This window comes from Sclerotinia sclerotiorum, genomic scaffold (genome assembly GCF_000146945.2).
Source record: "Sclerotinia sclerotiorum 1980 UF-70 scaffold_2 genomic scaffold, whole genome shotgun sequence".
In the NCBI taxonomy this organism is placed as follows: Eukaryota; Fungi; Ascomycota; class Leotiomycetes; order Helotiales; family Sclerotiniaceae; genus Sclerotinia; species Sclerotinia sclerotiorum.
The window spans coordinates 2,536,388-2,561,356 of NW_001820834.1; the positions used below are offsets into that span (position 1 = coordinate 2,536,388).

At 39.9% G+C, this 24,969-nt stretch overlaps 11 protein-coding genes across 11 annotated transcripts in view; 7 read left to right on the forward strand and 4 right to left on the reverse strand.

Annotated features, from left to right (window-relative positions):
- Nucleotides 1-97: 97 nt before the first annotated feature.
- On the forward strand, nt 98-1,710 carry SS1G_02043 (predicted protein; the record flags this gene model as incomplete). The annotated part of the gene is made up of 4 exons (XM_001597797.1): nt 98-625; nt 676-777; nt 847-871; nt 1,040-1,710. The coding sequence occupies 4 exons, from the start codon at nt 98-100 to the stop codon at nt 1,708-1,710; spliced, it is 1,326 nt and encodes a 441-aa protein (XP_001597847.1).
- A 1,615-nt stretch (nt 1,711-3,325) lies between these two features.
- On the reverse strand, nt 3,326-5,254 carry SS1G_02044 (hypothetical protein; the record flags this gene model as incomplete). Its single annotated transcript, XM_001597798.1, has 4 exons — nt 3,326-3,339; nt 3,571-3,820; nt 4,175-4,422; nt 4,765-5,254. The coding sequence occupies 4 exons, from the start codon at nt 5,252-5,254 to the stop codon at nt 3,326-3,328; spliced, it is 1,002 nt and encodes a 333-aa protein (XP_001597848.1).
- Nucleotides 5,255-8,737: 3,483 nt separating this feature from the next.
- On the reverse strand, nt 8,738-9,160 carry SS1G_02045 (hypothetical protein; the record flags this gene model as incomplete). The annotated part of the gene is made up of 2 exons (XM_001597799.1): nt 8,738-8,937; nt 9,109-9,160. 2 exons carry the CDS (start codon nt 9,158-9,160, stop codon nt 8,738-8,740), a joined length of 252 nt encoding a protein of 83 aa, XP_001597849.1.
- Nucleotides 9,161-10,304: 1,144 nt separating this feature from the next.
- On the reverse strand, nt 10,305-10,475 carry SS1G_02046 (predicted protein; the record flags this gene model as incomplete). Its single annotated transcript, XM_001597800.1, has 1 exon — nt 10,305-10,475. The coding sequence occupies one exon, from the start codon at nt 10,473-10,475 to the stop codon at nt 10,305-10,307; it is 171 nt and encodes a 56-aa protein (XP_001597850.1).
- A 2,076-nt stretch (nt 10,476-12,551) lies between these two features.
- SS1G_02047 (predicted protein) lies at nt 12,552-13,044 on the forward strand (the record flags this gene model as incomplete). The annotated part of the gene is made up of 2 exons (XM_001597801.1): nt 12,552-12,942; nt 13,007-13,044. The coding sequence occupies 2 exons, from the start codon at nt 12,552-12,554 to the stop codon at nt 13,042-13,044; spliced, it is 429 nt and encodes a 142-aa protein (XP_001597851.1).
- A 1,062-nt stretch (nt 13,045-14,106) lies between these two features.
- SS1G_02048 (hypothetical protein) lies at nt 14,107-15,771 on the forward strand (the record flags this gene model as incomplete). Its single annotated transcript, XM_001597802.1, has 2 exons — nt 14,107-14,446; nt 14,504-15,771. 2 exons carry the CDS (start codon nt 14,107-14,109, stop codon nt 15,769-15,771), a joined length of 1,608 nt encoding a protein of 535 aa, XP_001597852.1.
- A 578-nt stretch (nt 15,772-16,349) lies between these two features.
- On the forward strand, nt 16,350-18,090 carry SS1G_02049 (hypothetical protein; the record flags this gene model as incomplete). The annotated part of the gene is made up of 4 exons (XM_001597803.1): nt 16,350-16,575; nt 16,647-16,852; nt 17,460-17,960; nt 18,016-18,090. The coding sequence occupies 4 exons, from the start codon at nt 16,350-16,352 to the stop codon at nt 18,088-18,090; spliced, it is 1,008 nt and encodes a 335-aa protein (XP_001597853.1).
- Nucleotides 18,091-18,790: 700 nt separating this feature from the next.
- On the forward strand, nt 18,791-20,324 carry SS1G_02050 (predicted protein; the record flags this gene model as incomplete). The annotated part of the gene is made up of 2 exons (XM_001597804.1): nt 18,791-19,923; nt 20,273-20,324. The coding sequence occupies 2 exons, from the start codon at nt 18,791-18,793 to the stop codon at nt 20,322-20,324; spliced, it is 1,185 nt and encodes a 394-aa protein (XP_001597854.1).
- A 668-nt stretch (nt 20,325-20,992) lies between these two features.
- SS1G_02051 (predicted protein) lies at nt 20,993-21,512 on the forward strand (the record flags this gene model as incomplete). Its single annotated transcript, XM_001597805.1, has 2 exons — nt 20,993-21,279; nt 21,497-21,512. The coding sequence occupies 2 exons, from the start codon at nt 20,993-20,995 to the stop codon at nt 21,510-21,512; spliced, it is 303 nt and encodes a 100-aa protein (XP_001597855.1).
- A 1,053-nt stretch (nt 21,513-22,565) lies between these two features.
- SS1G_02052 (histone H2A) lies at nt 22,566-23,449 on the forward strand (the record flags this gene model as incomplete). Its single annotated transcript, XM_001597806.1, has 3 exons — nt 22,566-22,673; nt 23,073-23,204; nt 23,261-23,449. 3 exons carry the CDS (start codon nt 22,566-22,568, stop codon nt 23,447-23,449), a joined length of 429 nt encoding a protein of 142 aa, XP_001597856.1.
- Nucleotides 23,450-23,704: 255 nt separating this feature from the next.
- SS1G_02053 (predicted protein) overlaps nt 23,705-24,969 on the reverse strand; it is a gene marked incomplete at both ends in the record, with an annotated part of 1,486 nt that continues 221 nt past the window's right edge. Inside the window, 2 exons of the mRNA XM_001597807.1 lie at nt 23,705-23,720; nt 23,949-24,653. Coding sequence (XP_001597857.1) covers nt 23,705-23,720; nt 23,949-24,653 — 721 coding nt within the window. The remainder of the gene's footprint in view (nt 23,721-23,948; nt 24,654-24,969) is intronic.

Consider the following 24,969-nt stretch of genomic DNA (forward strand, 5'->3'; position numbering starts at 1 on the left):
AAAAAATATTCAGACAAAATTGCTTCATTCTTTCTTTTCCGAATATTTTGTTTCCTTTCTATAGCTCATCTCTGACAAGTGAATTGAGATTCAAAAGATGGTCAACCAAGTATATTATGAGCTCCCAGCGGAGCCCGTAAACATTTCAGCCAATCCTCAGACTCAGTCACAAAAACAACAACAACAGGAACAACAACAATCTCCTTCGTTACCTCCCAGAAATCCTCCTGCTCCATCAGTTGAAGATGAAGAGTCCACAATCCGAGGTGTTCCGGGAGATGATCTGTCTGCTACACCTCTACCATTATTCGTACGAAGATCTAAATCAAATCTTTTAAGTCAATCTTCAGAAAATGCCACGACTGATACCACGTCCACACCTCCTCCTAATCGGTCCAACATTTCCACAACCGAATCCTATGAAACCAATACTTCCGATAACCCGCCACCCCTTCCAGGTAACAGACCGAACCTAAACATTCATACCGGCCCATCACTTCCACCCCGAAGAATTTCTCAGTACAATCCAGATGAAATACACTTTACTCGAGATTCCCACCGAGTAATCGCATATCTCATACCACTTCCTAAACCCATAAATGTTTCGGATGCTGACTTTCCTCAAGTTTGTCGCTATTTTAATCCCACGTCAGCATTCCACTAATAATCACTCAGCGATATCTAATGTATACACCACCTGCAGCTCATCTTCTCAAGCCAGCTGAAGGAATCAAAGAAGGAAAACGTCATAAGGGGAAGCGGATTTGGCAGCGTGAAGTAAGTTAACTTCGTTTCGTGGAGCTGTCTTGATGGCATGACAATAGCTAACCATACTCTGATTATAAGGTCAAAAAAGCTAAAACTTATGATGGTAAAACCATGAGTTTCAAAGGACTTCATAGTAAAGCCACTCGGGGTGTTGTTTGGGGAATTAACTCCATCAAAAATACAGATATAACATTTCTTAATCGAGTTCCTCGAAAAGGTACTTCCTAGCCATTCCACCTTCTTCTAGATCCTGAACTAAACTACCTCTCAGAAATTGAAGAACTTCACATCGTCTATCCGTCAAGCATCCACGATTCCCCCGTCGATCTCCGCACCCAATTCCTCTCCCAGCTAACCCGCACCAAAATCCGCGCAAAAAAACACTCCGCAATATCCACCCTCCTTCTCCTCCCCACCCTGCTAATCGACACCTTCGCCGCCGTCATCTGGCCCTTCGGTGGTCTCTTCGAAGTAGACGCCATATGGGCCTTCACCTCTATCCGAGGCTACCTCGTATCACGCTCCATCACCAGCCGACTAAAACCCCAAGACACACCTCCTCACGATCCCTCCCAAACCCGTACCCAAGATCGAGAACTCTACCTCCGCTTTCAAAAAAGCGAGCAACTCAGCATCCTAGAAAAATACGTCAAGGAATTATGTCACAAGCGTAACCCCGCACGATTCGAGAGTGCGGGGGTCCCACCCACAGATTCAGAGGCTTTGAAAGCGATGGGGTGGGAACCGGATTTGAGGGGGAGGGTTAAAAGTGGTGAGAGAGGTGGGATGCCGGAAGGTGGAGTCAGGGATTGGGATGATGAGAGGTGGCAGGAACGGGAGATGAAAGAGGATTTACTGGGGGTTTTGGGGAAGGGTGCGAGGAGTTGGGATGCTTGGTGTAAGAAGTGGGAGAAAAATTCTAAGAGGGCGGAGAGGAAGTGAGTTGGGTTTATAGGGAGGGTTGGGCGCATGGATTGTAGTGGGATGGGTTGAGAGTTTATATTTGTATGTATATATAACGGTGTAGAAGTTGAACGTAGTATTCAAAGTAACAAATCTAATTATAACAAGTATAAGTCTGTCACGATTCACTATTAGGATTAGTGTCTTGGGATGAAAAGTAATCACGTGATAAGGAGCCCTAGGAGCCCTCAAAGCTCCTAGGGGCTCCCTTTATCGTTCATTATATAATCAGAGTAATTTCATAGTTTAGGAGCTTTGTGCTCAATTTAATTATCAATTAGTTTATTTACATTCTACTTGATCTAGTAACGACTTCATTTCCAAGTAAATACCAATGATAAAGCCCTAACCCATAACTACCAACCGACGAACCTTAGGCAGCCGCTGCCTCCAGTATAGTATCGTTACAGACAGGTTGACTGTTACTACATAACATAATTGTAAAAGGAATCTGATTTAAATTTTTATTAAATAATAATTATTTATTGTAGAGTTTGTTAAAAGGAATGACCTTACACAGGGAATAGTGGGAAGCTGATAGGGCAGAACTGAGGCTATATTGGTCTTATATATAAATCACTCATTATCTAAGTTCTACGGAAGTGCGAAGCTCTCCTACAGAGAGCTTCTCAATCTAGTCCTAATAGGACTAGTGCCCTGTGCACGTGCTACGCAGGAACCATTCACTTTAACAGAGTTGTTAATTAATAGATAAAAGTAATGATTTTTGATGTGAAAGGTGGTTTAAAAAGAGGGTGGTGTAACGATACTGTACTGGAGGCAGCGGCTGCCTAAGGTTCGTCGGTTGGTAGTTATGGGTTAGGGCTTTATCATTGGTATTTACTTGGAAATGAAGTCGTTACTAGATCAAGTAGAATGTAAATAAACTAATTGATAATTAAATTGAGCACAAAGCTCCTAAACTATGAAATTACTCTGATTATATAATGAACGATAAAGGAAGCCTTCAGGAGCTTTCTGGCTCCTCAGGGCTCCTTATCACGTGATTTCTTTTTATCCCAAGACACTAATCCTAATGGTGAATCGTGACAGGTGGTCTGAACTTAAAGGGGGTATTGGACTTAGTTAGATTGAAGAATTAGATATTTTATAAGGATTTATAGATAACATGGTTTATCAGCAGTCCGCCCACATCACTAGTCCGCCCACTTTTTGATTATTTAACCACTTCAAATTCTAATTAATCAATCATAACTTATTCAATTGATTTAAACTATTAAGAATCTAATAATCTAGGATCTATTATATCATTTTGACAAGTTCTTGAATTATGATCAGTCTTTCCGTACTTACTACAATATCGATTAATAAATGATTCTTCATTAGGATTTCTCTCATTTTGACATTTTGTTACGAGGTTTGCCGTCTAGATCACGTGGAAGTGCTCTAGGCTCTCGAGATGGTTTATAACTAGGCGTCAAGCAGGGACTTAAAGTAATGACAATAATGCAATTCGTAACTAATAGTAGAGTATACTAAATGATTGATCTTGAGCACGAAGCTCTATACAAAGGAAATCCATCTTGATTATATAGTCCTTCATGCTTCTATGATTACTGGTGATCCTTCATGATCACCAGTGATCACCTATATCGTGATCCTTAGTGATCCTTAATGATCACCAGTGATCACCTATACCGTGATCCTTAATGATCACGTGTCTTGGTAGTTGTGTAGCCCGTCGTAATACATTTGTTATATTAAATCTGATTATCAATCTTTTATTGTAATAACGTAATGTATGGGGAACTCGGACATATGGGGAACTCGGACACTTTTTCAATTATTCTACACGCGATCTTGTTCTACGAGCCACACAATCCTCCAATTCCAATTCTGAATCATTTGAACTATTCTCTAGCTCTTCTTCTTCAATCTCTTCTTCTGATTCTTCAATTGGGCGCTTGCGTGGTCGTCCTCGTAGCTTTTTCTCCTTAGGTTTTTCCTTCGCTTCATGTACTATTTTCAATATTTCCTTAGTACTAAAGACAAATTGACCTTGTAATTTGACTCTTTTGCCTTTAATTCTCTTTTTTCGAGTCTCAATTACTTCCTGAGCATCAGCGAGCTGTTTCCGAAGTAAGGCTATCTCAGCATTTTGAGATTCTACAAGCCTAGTCATTCTCTTGGCATATCGACAAATTGATGATATAGGAGAACTATTGCTTGCTAGAGCTATATTAAAGATCTGATTTGCTTATATTAGTTCTGTCCCATCTGGAGGAGAACTTTTGAGTATATATAAGTCTAGGTCTTGATTGGGGGTTCTCATTTGTGGAGTAAAAGATTGTTGAGAGGAGTTAAATGGTAATGTATCGAGTACTTTTCGTGGGGTAAAAGGTATTAAACTAGCTTCTCTTCAGCTAGCTTTAATATTAGAAGAATTCAATGCTTTTTTTCTAATATTTTGAAAGAGTTCTACCCATTCAGCTCTTTGAATTCGCTTTACACCAATTCGAGAATATCGATCGACCTTTAAAGCATGATATCGTTTCATTGGCCCATACATTGCAATATCAAGTGATTGAAGCAAGTGGAAGCAATGAGAAGATAATATAAGTAAATCGATATCCTTCTCTATACAGAAAGCAATAAAGCTGCCTGTAATATAACTTGAATAGCCATCCATAATCAAAAGTCGAGGTCGGTCATCTGACACTTTCTTGGATTCTGGTTCGAAAACCCTTTTTAATCATTCTAATCCATAACTATTTGAGGTCCATCTATTTGTACTAGTAGAGAACTACTAGTTTTGAAGTTTATCCTTTGGAATCCATACAGAATTCGTATTCTGAGCCTTGAAAATGATTATAGGTGATAGAGCCTTTCTAGCTACATTGACATATTCAAATACAGTTATCCATTCTTGCTTGCCAATTATAACTTTCCAATTCGATTTCTAAATAGAATTGACTATAATGCACATACTTTGAGTACTTCCAACTCCAAATCCAATTTTGTCTATATTATATATATTATCTAATTTATACTTTCGTTCAATAAAATATATACGAAACATATCAAACCAAGCCTGAATATTCTTCAGAGTTACCTTTTTAGCTCGATTAGATTCTAATTGATATAAATAGCATATTTTAAGTTCTGGATATTGTTTTTGGAATCTATAGATCCATTTGTGGTTTATAGATGGAATTTCTATTGAGGTAGGAATTCGAGATGATGCAATCTGAATACATCGAAGACGAATTTCGTCGGCTATTTCCTTCATCAATATAGGTGTAGCAGGGAATCCAGTGATCGTGAGTTGTGGAATCCATTGTACAAGAGTATTTTCTTCTGCGTTTGAAAGAATTTGAGCCATTTCGTAGGTTTGGGAACGTGTTTTCTTCCCAGCCAGCCTATCGGCTAGAGTGGACTTAGGGACTTCAAAATGCTCTGCAACCTTTCTAATTGATTTAAATTCTTTTAATTGAAGTGCAACTATAGCTTGTTGAAGCTTCTCTTCAATCTGAGCAGGTGTAAAAGGTGATTGGGTATACATAATAAAAGTTATTAGGGTTTCAAGTTGGCGATGGGCAAAAAGTGTCCGAGTTCCCCATACGTTACTGTTGGTACGAGAAGGATACGGAAGACGTAGCACCCACAGATTACGTAGGTCCTGTATGTCTAATTGTATTCTGTCTAAAGAGCTAGCTACATATTGAAAGTAGTAAGTCTTATATAGACTTACTAAAAGAGCTAGTCTCTTTCGCGTTCGCTTAGTTCTTTATTACAGTAGTAATTGAATTGAAGTCATTCACTTCGTTCACACAGTTACGTTAATATATCTTCAATTTCTTATTCAGTAAGTACTCCTTCATTATATAGTTAAATTTTTTTAATATATCGATATTTACTTAATATCTTATTTGCTCTTCGATATATACGATTCTCAATATTTAAAAGTATATTCTTATATGCTAATCTCTTTATACCCTTAATTAAAGCTTGTATAATCTCAAATATAAATATAGAAGAACTTGATTGATAATGAGCTATTCAAGCTTTTATTAAAGTTGATTATAAGAGAGCTTCAATTGGATTGTGAGAGGTTTGAGAGATCCAGGAATTGGTAAGTTCTAAAGAGGTAGATGAAGGGGTAGAAGTACGAATCCTAATATCTAGTTTTGAGAGTATAGATTAAGGATCGAATAGTATTAGACCTGCTTCTCGAAAACCAGTTTTCATATTCTGAATAGTAAATAATTGTAAATATACAGCTTTGAAGACTATAAATAATTCAACCTTAATGATATGATTGATATGAGCTTTGATAAATCCTTCAATTTGACAACTATATGAATGTTTAAATACGCCAAAACATCTAACATTGAGTGATTGAATTAAATGATTTGAGTATAATAATAATCTGAGGTATATAATATCATTTGATTTGTAATATAATTGAAAAAGTTTTGATTCGTGGCTTTTGTACTTATCCAATACTAGCATTCGATATTTGCCCTTCCTTTGACGAATAGTATGTTTATCGAAATGCTTTAATCATTCTAATCCTGTCTCATTATTCGTCCATCTATTAGAAGTAGGTTTAAAAGCCCAATCTGCAGGAAAACCGCTTTCGGTATACCAATTAGAAAGGTGATATTACCTTTGTACCACCAAGAATGAAGGTATAGTCCAACCCTCTCCATTACTATATATGATCGCTGTAGCCCATTTTCGATTGCCTAATTTTATTGTCTTACTTCTGTTACATTTTTCAATACTAATTACAATTATTTTAGGGCATATTACACCCATCATAAAGCTGGTTTCATCGAAGTTATAGAAATCGGAATCGACAATATCATATTTCGCTTATATATTGAATACTAATCAAAACTACTCTTTAATAAGCTTTGGATCTTTACAAAGAGCTCTTTGGAAATCACAAATACAATTAAATCGCATCTTTAATTCTGGGCATCGTTTAACAAAGCGATGAACCCAAAGCATTCTATTGAGTTTCTTGAGACCAGAAAGAGCATCAGATTGAATTGATTGATTCTCTAGCTAAGCAGTTAAGCTGCGAGTATATATTCAAAAAAATGAAGGAATAGGGTTAGGTATTCGGCCTTCGGAATTAAAGTGCTTTGAAATCAAAATATTGAAAGCAAACAAACAGTATACCAAAAAGGAAAGAATGAATTAAAAGTTGAGTTTTGCTTGCTCCTTATATGCATCATGCAATATATATGCATATGCTGCCAAGATCCCAGGAGGTCAACACTTTCCAACCTTCTTCGCACCCCGCGATTTAAGGATATAATTCGCTATATCTTCTACACTATTTAATTTAGATACAAACCCTCTCTCATCCATATCGATTATATACTGGATAAGCATCTCCTCTTCTAATTTGGTCAAATTATGACTTTTTGATCGATAATCAGCCATATTAGTACAACCTTTAATTCTATCCCCCAAAGTAGATCGAGGTATATTATAAAGGTTTGCCACTTTCCGAATTGAGAATTGTGGATTAAGTTTAATAGCTTCAATAGCTAAGATAATTCGTACTTCTTTAAAATGAGTTTCCATAAGTAATTATTGATAAAACGTGTATTGAAGTGGAAGAGTTGGAAATGGCCAAAAAGTGGGCGGACTAGTGATATGGGCGGACTGCTGATAAACCACGTTAGTATTTAACGTGGTTTATCAGGACCCTGTACATATCAGGACCTTGTACACTTTTACCTCAATTGCCTACATTCCATTGAAATAAAATTACAACAATACTATAAATTAGAATTAAATTACATACAATTCAAAGATCAACTAATGCTGGATCTAATTGACAAGTTCGTGCATTATGTGAAGCATTACCACATTTGCTATATCGTTGTATAGTAGTTTGCCTTCTTGCTGAAGAATTATCATTTGTAAATTCATTGCATTGTATCTGATCTTCTACATTCTCTTGTTCTAATATATCATACCTATCTTCTACTGAAAGTACTCCTTCTTTTCATATTAAAGCTTTTCTAGCTCTTTAGCATTTACTAAATGCTTCATTTGCTTTGCGGAGATTATGAACCTCAACAACTAAAAGTATATTCGCATAAACTAAAAGCTCTATACTCTTAGCTAAAGCTACAATTGTTTTAAATATTGAAGTAAATGAGCTCTTTTGATGTTGAGCAATATGATTTTTCATTAAAGTAAATTAAGAAAGAGCTTCAATTGGATTGTGAGATATTTGAGATTGCTATATATCAGGATCGATTGATATTGATCTATTTAATGGAGTTTTTATTCGAATATCTAGCTTTGAAAATACAATTTCCGGATTAAATGGGATTAGCCCAGCTTTGCGGAACCCAGCTTTACCATTTGATATAGATATTGCTTCGATATATACAGCTTTGAAGACTTGAAAGAATTTGGTTTTGATAATATGAATAATATGCGCCTTGATAAAATTCTCGATTTGTCGACTATATAAATACTTTAAAGGACCAAAACAGCTGATATCGAATAGTTGAGTTAAATACAAAGAATGAGATAATAAACTAAGTAATATAATATCGTATTCCTTGCAGTATTCCTGAAATGTTGGCGATTTATGACTTTCATACCTATCAAGCATTAACATTTGATATCTATCCACTTTCCTATTTTCAGTATGTTTATTGAAGTGCTTAATTCATTCAAGATCTATCTCATTATTTGTTCATCTATTAATAATAGGTTTAATAAGCCAATTGTATAGTAAATCATTTTCGGTATATCAATTTGAAAGATGGTATTTGCTTTTTACTATCAAAAACAAAGGTATATTATGATTTTCTTTATTAATACAAATAATCGCTATAATTTATTCTTGATTATCTAATTGTATAACTTTGCTTTTTCCATATCGATCAGCTTTAGTAACTACTATATATGATGATATTTGTCCCATCATAAAGCCTGTTTCATCGAAGTTGTAGAAATCGCAATCCAGAATACTATATTTGGCCTGTATATTCGATATCAATCGAAACTATCTTTCAATAAGCTCTGAATCTTCGTAGAGAGCTTTTTGAAAATCATAAACACGATTAAAACATATCTTTAATTCTGTATATTGTTTCACAAAACGATGAGCCCAGAGCTTTCCAACCTTCTTCGCACCCTGTGTTTCGAGTATATAATTCGCCATATCTTCCATATCACTTATTCGAGGACTAAACCCTTTTTCATCTATATCCAATATATATTAAAGAAGCGATTTCTCCTTCAATTCTATCATTTTATGATTTGTTGATCGATATTCAATAAAAGACAGAATTCCATTCATTCTAAAAGTAAGGGTAATATAAGGTATATTATAGAGTTTTGCAGCTTTCCGAATACTCAAATTTTGAGATATACAAATAGCCTCAATAGCTAAATTGATTCGAGCTTCTTTTGAAGTAGTTTGCATAATTAAATATTGATAAATCGCGTGTTGAAGTTGAAAGGTAATAATTGAGGTAAAAGTGTACAGGGTCCTGATATGTACAGGGTCCTGATAAACCACGTTATATTAATTTTAATTACATAACCTGATCTATTGTGACCTTCTTCCCATTACCTCTCGAGGATGTTGCCTGTGGATCGTGGGGAATATCCGATGACTGTTTGTACACCTGTTTCCCTAAGAATATAAACAGGGTCAGCACCCAGGCTTCAATGAACATTCCCCCAACAATCCATATCAGCTTTCTCAATTTCTTATCCACCGATTTATTTGTAACTTTATTTGTAAAAAATATATTGTCCTCTAAATTATAGTCTTTCTCTTCTTCTTCTATAAGAATAATGAAAAGTAGATAGTAGATAGTAGATAGTAGATAAATCCAAAGATATATAATAATAATAAGATTGCCTATTAATTAGCTAATAACTATCACCACAAGGGAAGCCGAGCTAAGCCTCCGTATAAGAAGCAACAATGTCGTCGATAGCACAAAGTAATGTATTAAAATCACAGGTAAAATTCAACAACACCAGCAATGTTCATCATGCTCACAAGATAATCAAAATCAAAATCTAGCCTCAACACTCAACAAAAGCTCTCTCCCAAAAACATCAACAGTCCGAAGCATTAACAATAATAAGACTTATTACACCGCGATCAAACACTCGCTACCTAGGTAGCCAGGACAATTAATAATTAGGTAGATATCCTAGGTACAGTAACCGGGTTTTAAATCCCAAGCGCTTTTCAACAACAAATAGTACGCCTCGCTCAGATAACTCCAATCAAAATTTTTGAATATCGTTTAAGAAGCCGTTGATAAATCATGATGACCACTTATTTTCCCGCACAAAAACCCATCTCTTTTTAAACCTCGTAGGCAGAGCTTTTCTCATTCCATATTCCCCATCTTTTTTTGTAATCTTATGTTCGTGTTACTTCTCGATATAAAATAAAATAGAGTGCCCGACGAGAGATACTGTGGTACTGAAGTGACTGACGCATCAAGCATCATGCTCCAAGCACGGATATGCGTAACATGACAACATTCCCCCAAAAGAAACCCTAGTACCAATCCCGAAGATTCCAGAATATAAAGTCCCTCCCTCTACTGTAACTCCGTATGTGGCATTTCATCAGCGAGAGAAACGGGTTTGCCACCCGAAACAGGATAATTGACGGTGTGGGAAAGAGCAGCGGCAGATGTGGAGAGGGTGAAGATAGCCATGACGAAGATAACCCGGAGGGAATAGGAAGAAGTAGAGTTTAGGAATTGCATTTTGAATTGTGCGATTATGGTGAACGATTTTGGTAGGCCTGGTAACGAATTAGCTAAAGATATTCTGACCAGGGGGTTGAGGGGGAATATGCATACGTTTTGAGATCAGCGGTATAAGTAAGGATTAAATGATTTCACCCAAGGATTGCCTTGCGATATTCGTGTGTGAAAGAATGGGTAATATCCCTTCCATTTTTGTGGGAGAGAACGAATATTTATTTCTCTTCGATTCTGAGAGCGCTCCACCTCGTGAAAGCAGATAATGAAACATAGCAATTAAACATGGCCTGAAAGGTTTTACAAATTTACTTTCGCTGGTAGAGAGAGAGGGGCATTTATCAATGCTCACTCCATTGTCCGTGAAAATTGCACATATCAATGCTTTGCTCTTACATTCCATTGATCAATTCTGTGGTGAATAGGGTAATATTGTAGGCGTGGCATGCTCCCCGCAGGGAGCTCCACGTAGAAACTAGGGGTTGGATTGGCTAGAAATTATGTTTAAGCATAGGTAATAACCGGCACTAATAAATGGCCCACTAGAAACTAGTGGGGGTAAATGGAATGTCCCGCTAGTTATAAAATATGAACAGTTTGAACAATTTTTGAATTCATATTAAAGAGTTTATAATACTGATTTCAATTTGATAATAAGAATCTTACAACGAAAAATTTATTATATTAACTTGAAAACTCGTAATTGGGTACCAGAAATAAGACTTTTTTCAATAGTAATTTAAGGATTTTAATGTATTTGATATATTTTATACCAAGATCGGCAGAGGGACAATTCGGCTACCGGCGAACATTCACCTTCCCTGATTAGAACTAGTCGGCCGTCTGTAAGAGCCGATTATCAATATAAGCTTTTGGTCTAGCTCTCTTTGTCATATAAGCTTTTTTTTAGGTTCGCGGGCCGAACCCGATTCAATTGGGATTGGCTAAAGTCGAGGAAGATTGATTGTCAACACTTTCTTCCAAGACTTTCTGTTTTACCTGTGTCGAAGGAATTAGTTGTACAAATTTTATGGGATTTTATATGTATTGATTGGTTGAGGGTCCCCGTTTGAAATGAAGAAATAATCACGGACATACTTTTGATTCCGTGCCCCTTGTTCATAATCATGCTCTGCTTTTCGAAAAGCCCAACCCCAACTAAGGGAACTGATTAAACCATAAAATAAATCAAATTGCACATCCTCAGGGAAGCAACCCTGCAAACTTTCGCTGCTACCATGACGGCATGTATAAATTCAGCCATTGCAGCGCCAAACAATATGAACAATGTTAGAAGTGAGTGGAGAGAATTCACATTTTCCAATCAAATCCTTGACTTGTGGTAAATGGAGTTGTGGTATTCTGGGGTTAGGATCTAACATGTAGTGTACCAAAATAGCAAAATGTGCATCCGCAGAACTAGTACGGCTTATTAACCTCTACTCCTTCCATTTTACCCAACCTATCAAAGGCCTCCCCTAAACCTCGACTTGAGGGCCATCGTCACAAATTTGCAAAAGAGTGAAGGTATTGCATTCACTTGAAATAATCTATCCATACCTAGTATTTAAGGAAATTGAATATCGCGCCGCGGAGAGGTTCATCGAAATGGCGTTGGCTTGTATGCACAACTACAGTTTCGAAATCCCAATGGATGACACTAATTCTTTCCTTGAAGCTGCTTGGTCAATAACCATGCCGCATTTTCGAATTTAACGGCGCGGTCTTTGGTTGAAACGATCTTGGTCGATAACCACACCACATTTTGAGATTGATCCCGCAGTTCTTGGTGAATACCAACTGTTGTGTTACGTTCCTGGAACCCAAACCTCCTTCGACGTCCATCAAGGTTGCCTTCTCTTTCCCATAAATACAACTTTCCACCAACACACCAACACAGCAGCACACTTAAATATCCAAACAAATGTATACCACCTCCACATACACTCTACAATTCTTTTTCGCCTCAATAAGTACACAGACAAAATAAGTGGAAATGATGCTTTTTGGGGAAGGAAAAAACTGACCCTACCTCAGCCGAATCACAAATCGAATCCAAACACCTTCCACGAACTCAACATGCTCTTTTTCAATCCAAACAAGATCATGCGCACCATGATTGCACTTCTCTCCGTCCTCTTCCTCACCATCTCTATTGCCAACGCAGCCCCTGTCCCCGACAATGAAGTTTCCACCATCAATGCTAGTGATGGAGCGCTTTGCAGCTCCTCTAGAGTAGGCTATTGTACGCTGGCTGTCACTGTCAGAACCGAAGCAATCAAAGATGGACTTCAGGATTACGTTAGGGTTTTCGACAGTATCTGCAATGAAATTGGAGGTGATTGGCAAAATTTCGATATCGATTTGGCCAGTCAACTTCGATTTAAGATTATTGGAACATTTGCATCTGGCCCCCACGACAGCCCAGAACGTCTTGAACCCATGCCATGTTTTTGCTATGGATCAAAATGTTGGTCCTCGGAAAATAGTTGCTGGGAACGATCGTTTATTAATCCTGGCAAATGGATCAACAGTTGTAAATTCCGATGCGACGAATGAGGATGTTCGCTGAATAAATACACGAATGATCCAACATGGCAGATGGCAATGAACAGAGTTGGATCTTGTCGATAAGTTTTGGTGGTTTTGACAGACGTGAGGTTACTGATTAGCCTCGCTAGAGGATCTGCTTAGGATCCGTTTCTACATTGGGGCTTCAGCCTAGTTTTTAGTCTTATTTCGGAGTTTTTTGGCTGTCTGGCTGCAGGTCTGACATCTTATCCGATTGAGTTTCGGATCTTTTCGGGTTTTCTATCACAGTTGTGATCCGATCGGCTGTTGAACGGCTAAGGCGGTTCGTAGGTAAAAAGCTTTCAAACCTACATACAAACAACTCGATCAATGATAAGAATTGACATAAAAAAACTACGTGTTCATATAAAAGAAAAATTCCCCTTTTCTTTCCCGAGAAGTTTGCCCACCAAAAGCAATATTTTGAGAAGTTGTACCTCGGCTCATTTTCATCTTGTTAACTATTTCGTGTGTTTTGACTGACGGTCTACTCGAGTCTACTCGAGTCTACCGGCTCAAGGCTCGGCCCTGGCCCGTATTGGTTTGGACACTCCCCTAAGATAGGATTGCGACAAAACTTTCGATCTTGGCACAATAGATATCCCGTGTGCCGTAGCAAAGCCATGGTTAACACGTTCGATACACATTATTAATAGTGCCGCCCTCCGTGCATCATAGCGTCGTAGAGCTAGAACAGCCAATGGAAGGATTTTGGTTCACTAAACAACAAAATTTTCTTCCCGTCTGTTTGATTATTTGATCGTCTAGCGGTAAAAGCTGTCAAGATATAGGAAAATTTTGAGCCTGCCGAGGTTCAATTATGTTTTTTTGGTGGTAACGCCGTGGTGGGTCGGTGATTTTGTGGATCCCATGTGGATTTGCATCATTATGGCCACTGGAATTTTGCATCCTACCCGGAGATTATTCAGTAGTGAAGTAAGAAATAATAACATACAAAAGGAGGATGTCTCGCATCCATCATAGGCCCTTTCTTTTTTCATCCATCTCAAAGATTGCGATCGTTCATCATTTCCCATAAGACATTTAATCTTTTGAGTGCAGAATGTTCGACTTAGCACCCCGTCCCGATGAACCCATCGTTATCGCAACGACCCATAAATCATATCGATTAGGGAAAGACAGAGGATTACCACCCCATCTTATCGGAGAGCAGAGCAACTACCTCGTCGAATTAACAGATGAAAATGATCCCGCCAGTGCAAAGTCATGGACTTTCGGGAGGAAGATGAGAACTGCTGCAGTTCTAGGATTCGATACTCTTATTGCATCATGGGGTTCATCTGTCTACTCTGCAGCTGTAGAACCAGTTGCCTATGAATTTGGTGTCAGTAGGATCGTGGCTGTTCTCGGTTTAACGTTATATATTTGTGGTTTTGCAACCGGTACATCTATCCTTTCATCTGATATTAGACAGTATGGCTAATGAACAAATCGTGTAGGTCCATTATTTTTTGGTCCAATCTCCGAACTTTATGGCAGAAAGAAGCCTATCACTGTAGCGTGCTTTGTTTTCACCTGTTTCATGTTTGCTGCGGCAACAGCAAAGGATTTTCAAACCTTGATGTTATGTCGATTCTTCGCCGGTGTTTTCGCTTCGTGTCCTTTGACCGTCGTCGGTGGTGCTTTCGCCGATATGTTTGGAAATGAAACTCGAGGTGTTGCCATTGCCGCTTTCTCGGCGTTAGTGTTCATCGGCCCTTTCATCTCGCCTATTGTTGGAGCATTCATCACAGTGTCACATCTTGGTTGGAGGTGGACCGAATACATCACAGGTATCATGGGAGCTTTCGCCTTGATTCTCGACATCCTCTTCCTGGAGGAAACATATGTCAAGACACTTCTTCAAAGTCGAGCTGCAAAGATTCGAAAAGAGACTGGTAATTTCGCCATTCACCATGTCAGCGAAGAGGAACTTCTCAGCTTCGATGATCTAATCAAGAAACACTTGTTACTTCCATTCAAGCTCCTTTTTGGAGAACCAATCGTTTTCCTCATCACTATTTATACCGCCTTCATCTATGGTATCTTATATCTTTTCTTGGAAGCCTACCCAATCGTATTCGCCGAATATCGTGGGATTGACCCAGCCGTTGCAACACTTCCATATTTGGGAATGATTGTCGGTGTCCTTCTCGGTTGCAGTATCGTCATTGCCTTCGAGCCAAGATATAATCGCAAACTCAGGGAAAACAACGGTATACCGGTTCCAGAAGAGAGACTTGTCCCGATGATGGTTGGTGCTTGTCTTTTCCCTTGTGGTCTGTTCTGGTTCGCATGGACAGGAAACTATCCATCTATCAGTTGGGCCGCCCCAACCGTCAGTGGCATATTAACTGGCGCTGGTATCATGACCATCTTCCTTCAGGCTTTGAACTACCTTGTCGATTCATATTTGTTCGTGGCAGCCAGTGCCATCGCAGCCAATACCTTTTTGAGATCGTTCTTCGGTGCCGGTTTTCCTCTGTTTGCCACAGCAATGTTCCATAATCTTGGTGTGCAATGGGCTGGAAGTTTGTTGGGCTTCTTGTCTATCGCATTTTTACCAATTCCTTTCTTGTTCTACAAGTATGGAGAGAGATTGAGAAAAATGTCCCGTCATGCCCCAACAGATTTTGGTGTACCCAAGAGTCAGGCAAAGGACGAAGAGACTGGTACTGCAGCTACAACTGCAGCGCCTTCAATCGAGGAAGAGAAACAGGAGGCGTAATGTAATGTCATGTGTTATGATGATGGATACGCTTATATGTTGAAGGATGATTGATATGAGGGATACTTGTCTATGATTTCTTATCCATAGACTATTGTGCATTGTTGGATTTTGTTGGCGTCGTTATTATCAATACCCGGGGGAGAAGCGCTGCATTTTATTAGATAGAATAGTATGATTTTTAGTATAGCTTAGATATCTTAATTAATATATAAATAAGTTCTCAACTCACAGCTTTTTATATAATATGGTTGATGGTGAGACTGTGGAATGAAGAAAGTGTAAGCAAATGAAGAAATAGTTTGGGATCTTGCACGTGACAACTTCAAAATTCTTACCTCTCTCTGACTCTTATCAACTGTGGGATCCATTCTCTCGTCTTCACGTACTACTTTGCTCCGACGTTACATTTGGATTTGCGCCAGGCATACATACCTGTACCTCATGCATCATGCATATCGGAGTGGGACAATCTCGGCCATTGCACGCATTGTGTAGCTTCTTCATGTTGGACTATATATTGTCCAACTCCACACTCATCCTAAATTACGTGAAAGTCCTTGATTTTTGTTAACAAAATGCCATATCTTCAGGATTTTAGGTCTCTACTGGCCGGAATAGACTTACACTGGTTCATAATCATATCTTTCACGACAGGCATCATAATAAACAGATATATCGTATGGTCTCGCCTTCGCCATATTCCTGGACCACGATTTGCTTCATTTTCGAAAGTATGGATGTTACGGGCAGCATTATCTGGAAGAATTCCAGAAGTACTGAATGATGTCTGTGAAACATATGGTAGGTGTCCCTGACTTTGAGCTCAAATATATCATCCTCACTCAGATTTTAAGGTCCGTTGGCACGTATAGGGCCAAATGATCTTATTTGTAGTGATCCAGATGTCATTCGACGCATGAGTACCGCGAAGTTGGGATATCGAAGATCAAAGTTTTATAGCTCTTTCGCTTTCAATCCTGATCGAGACACCATGTTATCGACTACAGATGAGGAAATTCATACCCATTTGAAAACCAAAACCGCTGCGGGTGTAAGCTTTTACTTTCAAATTCCAACCGTGAGCAATTTTTTTAACTTATGTTGATTAGTATTCGGGCAAAGACGTTGAAAACCTAGAGGAATCTATTGATAGACAGCTCAATGCATTCATTGATTTGATAGAGAGAAAATATCTATCAACATCGATCAATTTCCGGCCTTTCGACTTTGCCCAAAAAGTGCAGTATTTTACACTAGATGCGATTACAGATGTAGCTTTTGGAAAGCCCTTCGGATGCATCAGTCAAGATGATGATATGTACGACTACATCAAAACGGTGGATCGATTACTACCCTCCGCCGTATTAGCAGGTATCATGCCGCCGTTGTTAACTCTGTCACGAAGTTTTCTTGTCAGGCCCTTTTTACCAACAGAGAAAGATAAACTTGGGTTTGGAAAAATGATCCAGTAGGCTGATAATTCATCTTCAAGGAAATAGCTAACTAGGAGCAGAGTTGCGAGGGACATTGTTGCGGAAAGATTTGGAGAATCTAAAAAGATTCGGAATGATATGCTTGGTTCTTTTATTTCACATGGTCTCACGCAAGAAGAGGCTAATTCGGAGGCATTACTTCAAGTGTTCGTTTTCACTGGTTTCTTCCCATTTATCAGAACTAACCAATAGACAAGGATCGCCGGTACAGACACAACGGCCACAGCAACTCGGGCTATGCTACTTCACATCACGACCTCACCAACTTGCTACACGGCCTTCCAAGCTGCTATAGACGAGGGTGTCAAAAATGGCAAAATATCTTCCCCAATTACTGACGCTGAAGCAAAAGAACTTCCCTACTTACAAGCAGTTATCAAGGAAGGACTCCGAATGTTTCCTGTTATTGCTGGTCTCCTCCCGAAAACCGTACCCGAGGGTGGCGATATCATCAGTGGTTTTGAAGTTCCAGGTGGAACAGATATTTCACTCTGTTTAATTGCCATCACACATTCAAAAGCTACTTTTGGACCAGATGCAGATATTTTCAGACCGGAAAGGTGGCTTGAAGTTGATGATAATGACAAGTTGAGAGAAATGAATATCACTGCCGATTTAGTCTTTGGTTCAGGGAAATGGTCATGTTCAGGAAAGAAAATAGCTATGATGGAAATGAGCAAGGTTCTTGTGGAAGTAAGTTTTTTCGACGGTAGATAATGTAAAAAACTAACAATAGGAAGTTGTTTAGGAGATTCGATATTTCCTTGGTAAACCCCACCAAGCCATGGAAATCATTCAGTGCTGGAGCATACATACAATCTGATCTTTTTGTGCGATTCGCGAAAAGAGAAAATTGAGAAAAGAAACTAGGGACATTCGTCCAGAGAGTTGGAACAATTTCGCTATCTGGCATGCGACAGGTTCAACATTTATACGCCAGGCGTAGTCAAAGATTTAGTGTATGTCTCAGGCAAGTGATCAATGATGTTTCAATTGCTCTTCCCAGCCAGAATCTTTCCACATCTATTCACTTCTACAGAACATTAGAGGCACCTGCTATGGCGTGCTATACTTTAACCAGCTCCGAAGTGGATTTAAGTCTTTTAAAGCATCACATTATTATCGTTTTGTTTTACCTCCATTGCGCACGCTCTTAGCAACCGTACTTTAAGCGATTCAAAAGTTCCAAGCAAGTCGGTGAATTATTTTCCATTCTACTGCTTCCATGATTCACATTTCTTGAATATACGAGAGTGATTCATAATAGTCAATCTGGTACTGTACTATACATCATTGTATTGTGTTAGTCACCTCGAGTCAAACAAAACTATTTTTTCACACCCACAACAAAAAGAAAACTAATCTTCAAAGTTGCCGAATAAATTTCCATCGTATTGAGTTTATCCATATTATCTAGCGCCGCACCGATTTAGAGGATAGTTCTGCTTTCTGATTTGTATTTTTAAAAGTCCTATGCCATTTTGCTATCATCCCACCTCGAAAGCGTTCTTTAGAATCCCACCATGCAACAGCCTCCACAATCAGCACACCTTCCCCTTCACGAAAAACAACGCACTTCATCCTTCAACTCTCTCTTCAACGTCACCCCCCTAAGTCCCCTCCGCAACTTCCTAGCCCGCGCCCCCAGCTCCACCATTTCCTCTCCACCTTCAACCCCCGCCCCCGCTCCCCGCATCTCACAAATCCATCCCGGCGAATACCACACCTACAAATCCATCGACAAACTCCTCTCAACCTTCACCTCGCGCTCCATCGCCCAGAAACGACATGCTAAAGCCGAGCTCCCCCCTCATCAAGAGGAAGATACATATCGCAGTATCCACTGCGGCGATCAAAATTGTTGCTTTCAATCCCCTTATTCATTTTATCGCGTGCGCTCAACTCCATCTCCTTCTAATACGCGATCCAAAACTCTTCTTGGTGGACAATCTCGCTCAAGGTCTGTCTCGAATCCGAATTTGAGACATGAGAGTTCGAAAGGTGGCGAAGATTTATCTCTGGCTCCGTCGCTTTCGTCTTTATCGACTCATCCTTTTCGCAGAGCGCTTACTATTACTGGGGGTTCTAGACGGACTTCTTCGCTGTTTTCTGGAAGTCCGCCGCCGGCGGGAAAATCTCTATCGCCTCTGTATGAATATCCTGAGCCTATTGGGCCGAGAAGCTCGAGTTGGATAGATAGAGACATGGGAATTGGGGTCAAGAGGTCGAAGAGTATGACTTGGGGACCTAGTGTGGGGATTAATCATCGTAAAGTCTCGAGGCAGTTTTATCGGCCAAGTGGTTTATCGCTATTTTCATGGACGGCAGAGGATGCCGAGTCATGCGAAATGAACGTAAAGGAAGGAAAGGTGAATAGTGGAGGAAGGGAGATTGCTTATGAATGGGACGGGGCGTTTGGATGGACGTGGGCTTGTAAAGAATGTGGGATAGAAAGATGTGTAAAATGTCCTAGGGAGGTGTTTGAACAGATTGTTGTCGAAGGAGAGACGCTTACTAATGAGGAAGGAGTTTTTAGTATCTGTACGCCATGCAAACATGGGTTTTGTCCAGGGACAAAAATGCGGTTGAGGATTAAGTGTAAGAGGTGTGGGGAGGTGGAATGTGAGGGGTGTAAAGATTTGGGTGACGAAGAGAGGTAAGGTGGTGGAATGGTTTATTGATTATCAATTGCAGAGAAAACTCATGAGTAACAATTATGGTAATGATTGAGATGGATGGATAGTATTGAATAAACATAGTGAAATTTAATATTCAATTGAACTCTTCGCTTTTGTGAATACGTGACTATTGCAAATCCCTAGCATACTACTGGATCTAAACCAGCGGGATGATATCACTAGTTATCTTGAAGTCTAAAGTGAACAGAAATAGAACCAGCTAAACCTTACAAGACGAGAACGTTTGAACATCTTCAAGCAAATAATGTAGCAAATTCACCATTCGAAATAATCTAAACGTTCATATCACTGATGATGATTAGGTAGAGATACTGAAGCTGAGGCGAACTGTCCTCAAATGACCCAAGCTGGATTTTGAATGTCATCGAAAGGGACTCGGTGAGCCAATAGAAATGGATGATCTTATACCGGTAAAAACTTCTACCAGCGCCTATTTCGAGAATGGGAATGAGTGACTTGAATAGCATACATCTAGCATGCTGCTGGACTTCTAGGTTTCCATCTCTTTTCGTCCATGCACTGCGCTCTCTCTGTTGATCACCGGCTCCATATATCGACCCTTTAAAGCTGTTCCACCATTTCGCTCGCCCTGAAATTTCCTAAGAAACTCCTGTTGCTGAAGATTTGAAGTAGGAATTTAAATGCATATGAAATTTGAAAATCCTAATAGTAGTCATGATAAAAATATGACAATTTGATTTGTGTATTTTTACATTGCTTGGGAGAGTAACTCGTGGAGACTGTCTTGTTGTATGATCTTGCCCAAAGATAGAGGAACCTAAAAGAGACGGAATGAATGAAAAATGAGCCGGAGAGAAGAGATGAGTACTTCGTAATTTATGAACGGAACTACCAAAATCGTTCCTGCCCTGACGTTTTATCGACCACATATAAAAGTATTTCCTGATTTTCTCTCCTCAGACTTCTTCAATTCAACCAAACAGAATAACTATAATTAGCCTTATTTCTAGTATATCTACAACCCCCGGTCAACTGAAAACTTATCCAGCAACTTCAAACATTACAATGGGCGATTCAGGGCTTCAGGACGACACTTGCAACGGTCTACCGGCACGAACGGACCAAAGTATACCAGGGAGTTATCCAGGTGGCCACCCTAAGATACAGGGCCTCAATAATGAGACGGCACATGCCGAAAGGGTATCAGTTTATACAGAGAATGGCTCCGCTCGATCGTTGCAGGATGGCAATAGCGAAGGGGCAGGAGGAGAAGGAAGCAAACGGAATCCAGAAGCTCTGGAACCGACTGCTAGAGAAACCCCACACATGTATGTGATAGTTATGGTTGGTGTGTAAGTGTTGCTAATAGTAATGAATTTAAAGGGACTATACGACTCTTCCTCGAGGTTGGGGCCCTAGATAGTAGGTTGAGAAATGGGTGAGACATTGACTGTGTAGGGCGTGTTTGGATAAATGAACAAAATCGTTTTCTTATATTGGATTCGACAGATGCTGCGACGCCGACATTTAATTTTGGAATGGGACTCGATGCACTCAACTAATTTACAGATCGGGCGGAATTTAAAATATTCCATTGAATCTTGGTAGTGTGAGGAGCAAGATAGCCTGAACCATCGTGTCAAGCTTTTGGGGTCTGGAATGTACTGCGTCCAGCATAGTCATCAATTAGAACTTTCTAATGATTGTCCACTTGCGGACGAGCAATGCTATGCTTTCCAACAATGGATGGAGTTGACGTTTCCATGCTGGAAAGTTTGCAGGAAATAGCCCTGGAAGAGTGTCCTACACGAGGAAGCAAGTAACAAAAATGGATTAAAACCCATGATGATGAATGGTATTTCCGGTGTATTAATATAAAAGAGGCCATTTCAGATAGTCCAATGCAAATTTCTTCACTTCCTTGAATAAGGCTCAGGAATGTAATGTGTTGAGATCGGAAAATCCTCCAAGTTGAAGAATGATCCGTGCATCATAGACATCCTCTCACGTGATCGAATACCTCAGGTTCTAATTCATTTGATTGCCCCAAGTTGACCAGAACAACGACAAACATCAATCCATCACAGCATCATGAATACTTAACAACTCTCTCTAAACTCTTCTTTTATTTCATCCCCATCCAATGGCTTCACAGGTAAGTCTCTCATTATCAGCGTGGGGCTGCTATGAAAGTAACCATCATATGGGGAAATCATGCTTCCTTATGGTAGTGAGAGTTCCTACTCCATTTCCATATATCTCTTCCAACCGCCCCTTCACATATCATATACACATGTATATATGATAACTATCACATTTCCTATCATTCTAACAAGTTTAAAAGTTGCCCAGTAAAGTATCGGTGGTGCTTTTCTCCTTCTTCTCTCCTCTTTGAACTTTCCCATCTTCCAGATTCACACAAGGCTCGCTTCGGCCACCAGTCATCATCAAGGATTCCAAAGCAAGCAAAGAACGGCTACATACCTTCTACCTTATTATTACTGTCACTTCTCAACTTAACGCGCCTTCGTTCTGCCAAACATCAACATACGAATTCACAATTTATAAAAACATCAAAATTAACAACCTCAACATCAACTTTTACCTTCATATTTAGCTTCGTTCTCAATATTTTACAATGGCCGGCGGAAAAGGAAAATCTTCTGGTGGAAAGTCATCTGGAGGCAAGGTCGGCGCAGATGGAAACAAGAAGCAACAAAGTCATTCAAGCAAAGCTGGTCTTCAGGTTAGTATTGCGAAACTTTGCATTTTATCTTTTCTTTTCGCCATCGAACTTGGTGGTCCGGCCCCGCGGAGAGACGGAAACCATCCAATTTTTTTCAGTATCTACACCCCACTAGATCGCGTCAATAATCCATCTGCGAATAATCCCTTGGAACGATTACGAACCATCGCGATACATACATCGATTTTGTCGAACATACCTTCCTTCTTATAACTTAGTCCTATGTCCAAAAGCTCGTTGGAAAGACATTTTCGACGCGCCATGAATATCAACAAGCCATGCATACGCGAGATAAATTTTCTCATCCTTGGAAAACTTCGATTTCGGATTACTTTATTTGTGTTTCGAATTGCGCATCAACCGTTATAATCACAACATACTGACAAATGCCAAATCCAGTTTCCTTGCGGTCGTGTCAAGCGTTTTTTGAAGAACAATACCCAAAATAAGATGCGCGTGGGAGCAAAGGCCGCAGTCTATGTCACGGCTGTTCTGGAATATCTTACTGCTGAAGTTCTTGAGCTCGCAGGAGTAAGTCTTATTATTACCCGACGATTGCCTACGAGGACATTCACTAACCATTGTAGAATGCTGCCAAGGATCTCAAAGTAAAGCGTATCACGCCCCGCCATCTACAACTTGCCATTCGTGGCGACGAAGAACTCGATACCCTCATTCGCGCGACCATCGCCTTCGGAGGGGTGCTACCACACATTAACCGCGCGTTACTTTTGAAGGTAGAGCAGAAGAAGAAGAAGACCGCCGAGTCCGCATGATTCTCCCAAACGGACACGTTCACGATTCATTTACGCACTTCAATGTTTTTGTGCTTTTTCCTTGCTTCTCTTTCTAAGGGTTCAGACTTTGATGGTGTCTTGGGGATATCTACTTTTTATTTGGTTTCATAATGGAATTGATTGCTTATCATGGTTCACACTACGAGATAGGATTACAACGGGTTATTATGTGTTGTTCCATGATTAAAGCACAATTCGGGTGCGAGTTTTTCTGTGGGTTGTTGTGGAATCACTTCAGGCCAATGTACCACTATCGATTTTGAATCAAATCGGATATTGCTTCAAGTTTACAGTTTGAATGGTGATGTTCAAAGTTAACATTATGCGATAATCTGATGAAGGTGGATGCCGGCCTAAATGCTTCGTGTTATACATTCCAGCAACTCGCAAAACACACTCTATCGAGAGAAAACACCCGACTCCAGATCCGTCAAGACTCCCCGAACGATATACAAGGACAATCAGAAGTAAAATTTACTGTCCATCCCACGAGGGAATTTCACTAACCTCATCCTCCTCATCACTATCCTCCACAGTATAAAACATCTTCAGCGGGCTACTAGGCGGACTCTCGATCTCCACACTTGCCCTCCGGCTAATACTTCCCTCTCGCTCTCTTATTCCCGATCCCTCCAAATCCCCATCCACCACTTCCCCCACCATCTTTCCATACTGCACCTCGGATAATCTTAATCCCGTGAGCTGCTCAATCTTCGCTATACTCTTCCGTTTCTTCACCCGTATAAATTCTCGCACATATCCCTTTTCATCTTCTTCCGTTTCTTCTTCTCCCAGGTTATCCATATCGGGAGGATTCAAATCGTCTAATGCTTCCGTGTTTGTTTCATCCCAATCTTCATGTCCTTCATCTTCACGTTCCTTTCCTTTCGGACTTGATGATCCCTTGCTGCCGTAGACTATATCCGCGAAAGCGGTATGACTCGTTAAAGGACTAACGATAAATTGCGCCTCGTGTTCTAATCCGCGTTTTTCGGCTTCAAGACTCTTGCGTCGTTCACGCTCGACTAGGATACTAAGATTGGGGGAGGAAATCACGGGGATGAGATTAGAAGAGCTGTGTGGTTCTTTGGATGCGCGAGTAGCTGGGGGTGTGGTAGCGGCTATATCGAAAATTAACTGTTGATCCTCGCGTTCATCATCTATGCGTTGACGTTCCTCGGGACTAATAGGAGAAATGGGAAAGATCAATTCGGGTTCGCTTTTCTTCCGCGTGCTGGATGGGACGGCAGATCGTAAATGCAGCGTTTGACACTCCGAGGGAAAGTCGCAGTCGCGGTAACAGTCTTTGCCGATTTTTAAGGGCGGGATGAAGTGTGGGTTGTGCTGGGCACGGGATTCGGATTTTAGGAGCGAGGTTTCCCGTCGCCACTGGTTGTAGTGTTCCCAGCCTGTGTAATCGAATTCGGCGCGGCAGCCGCGGGGTTGGCGACGGCGTTTCTTTTTCCTTTTGGAGGAGGGGTTTAGGGAGGCGAGGGAAT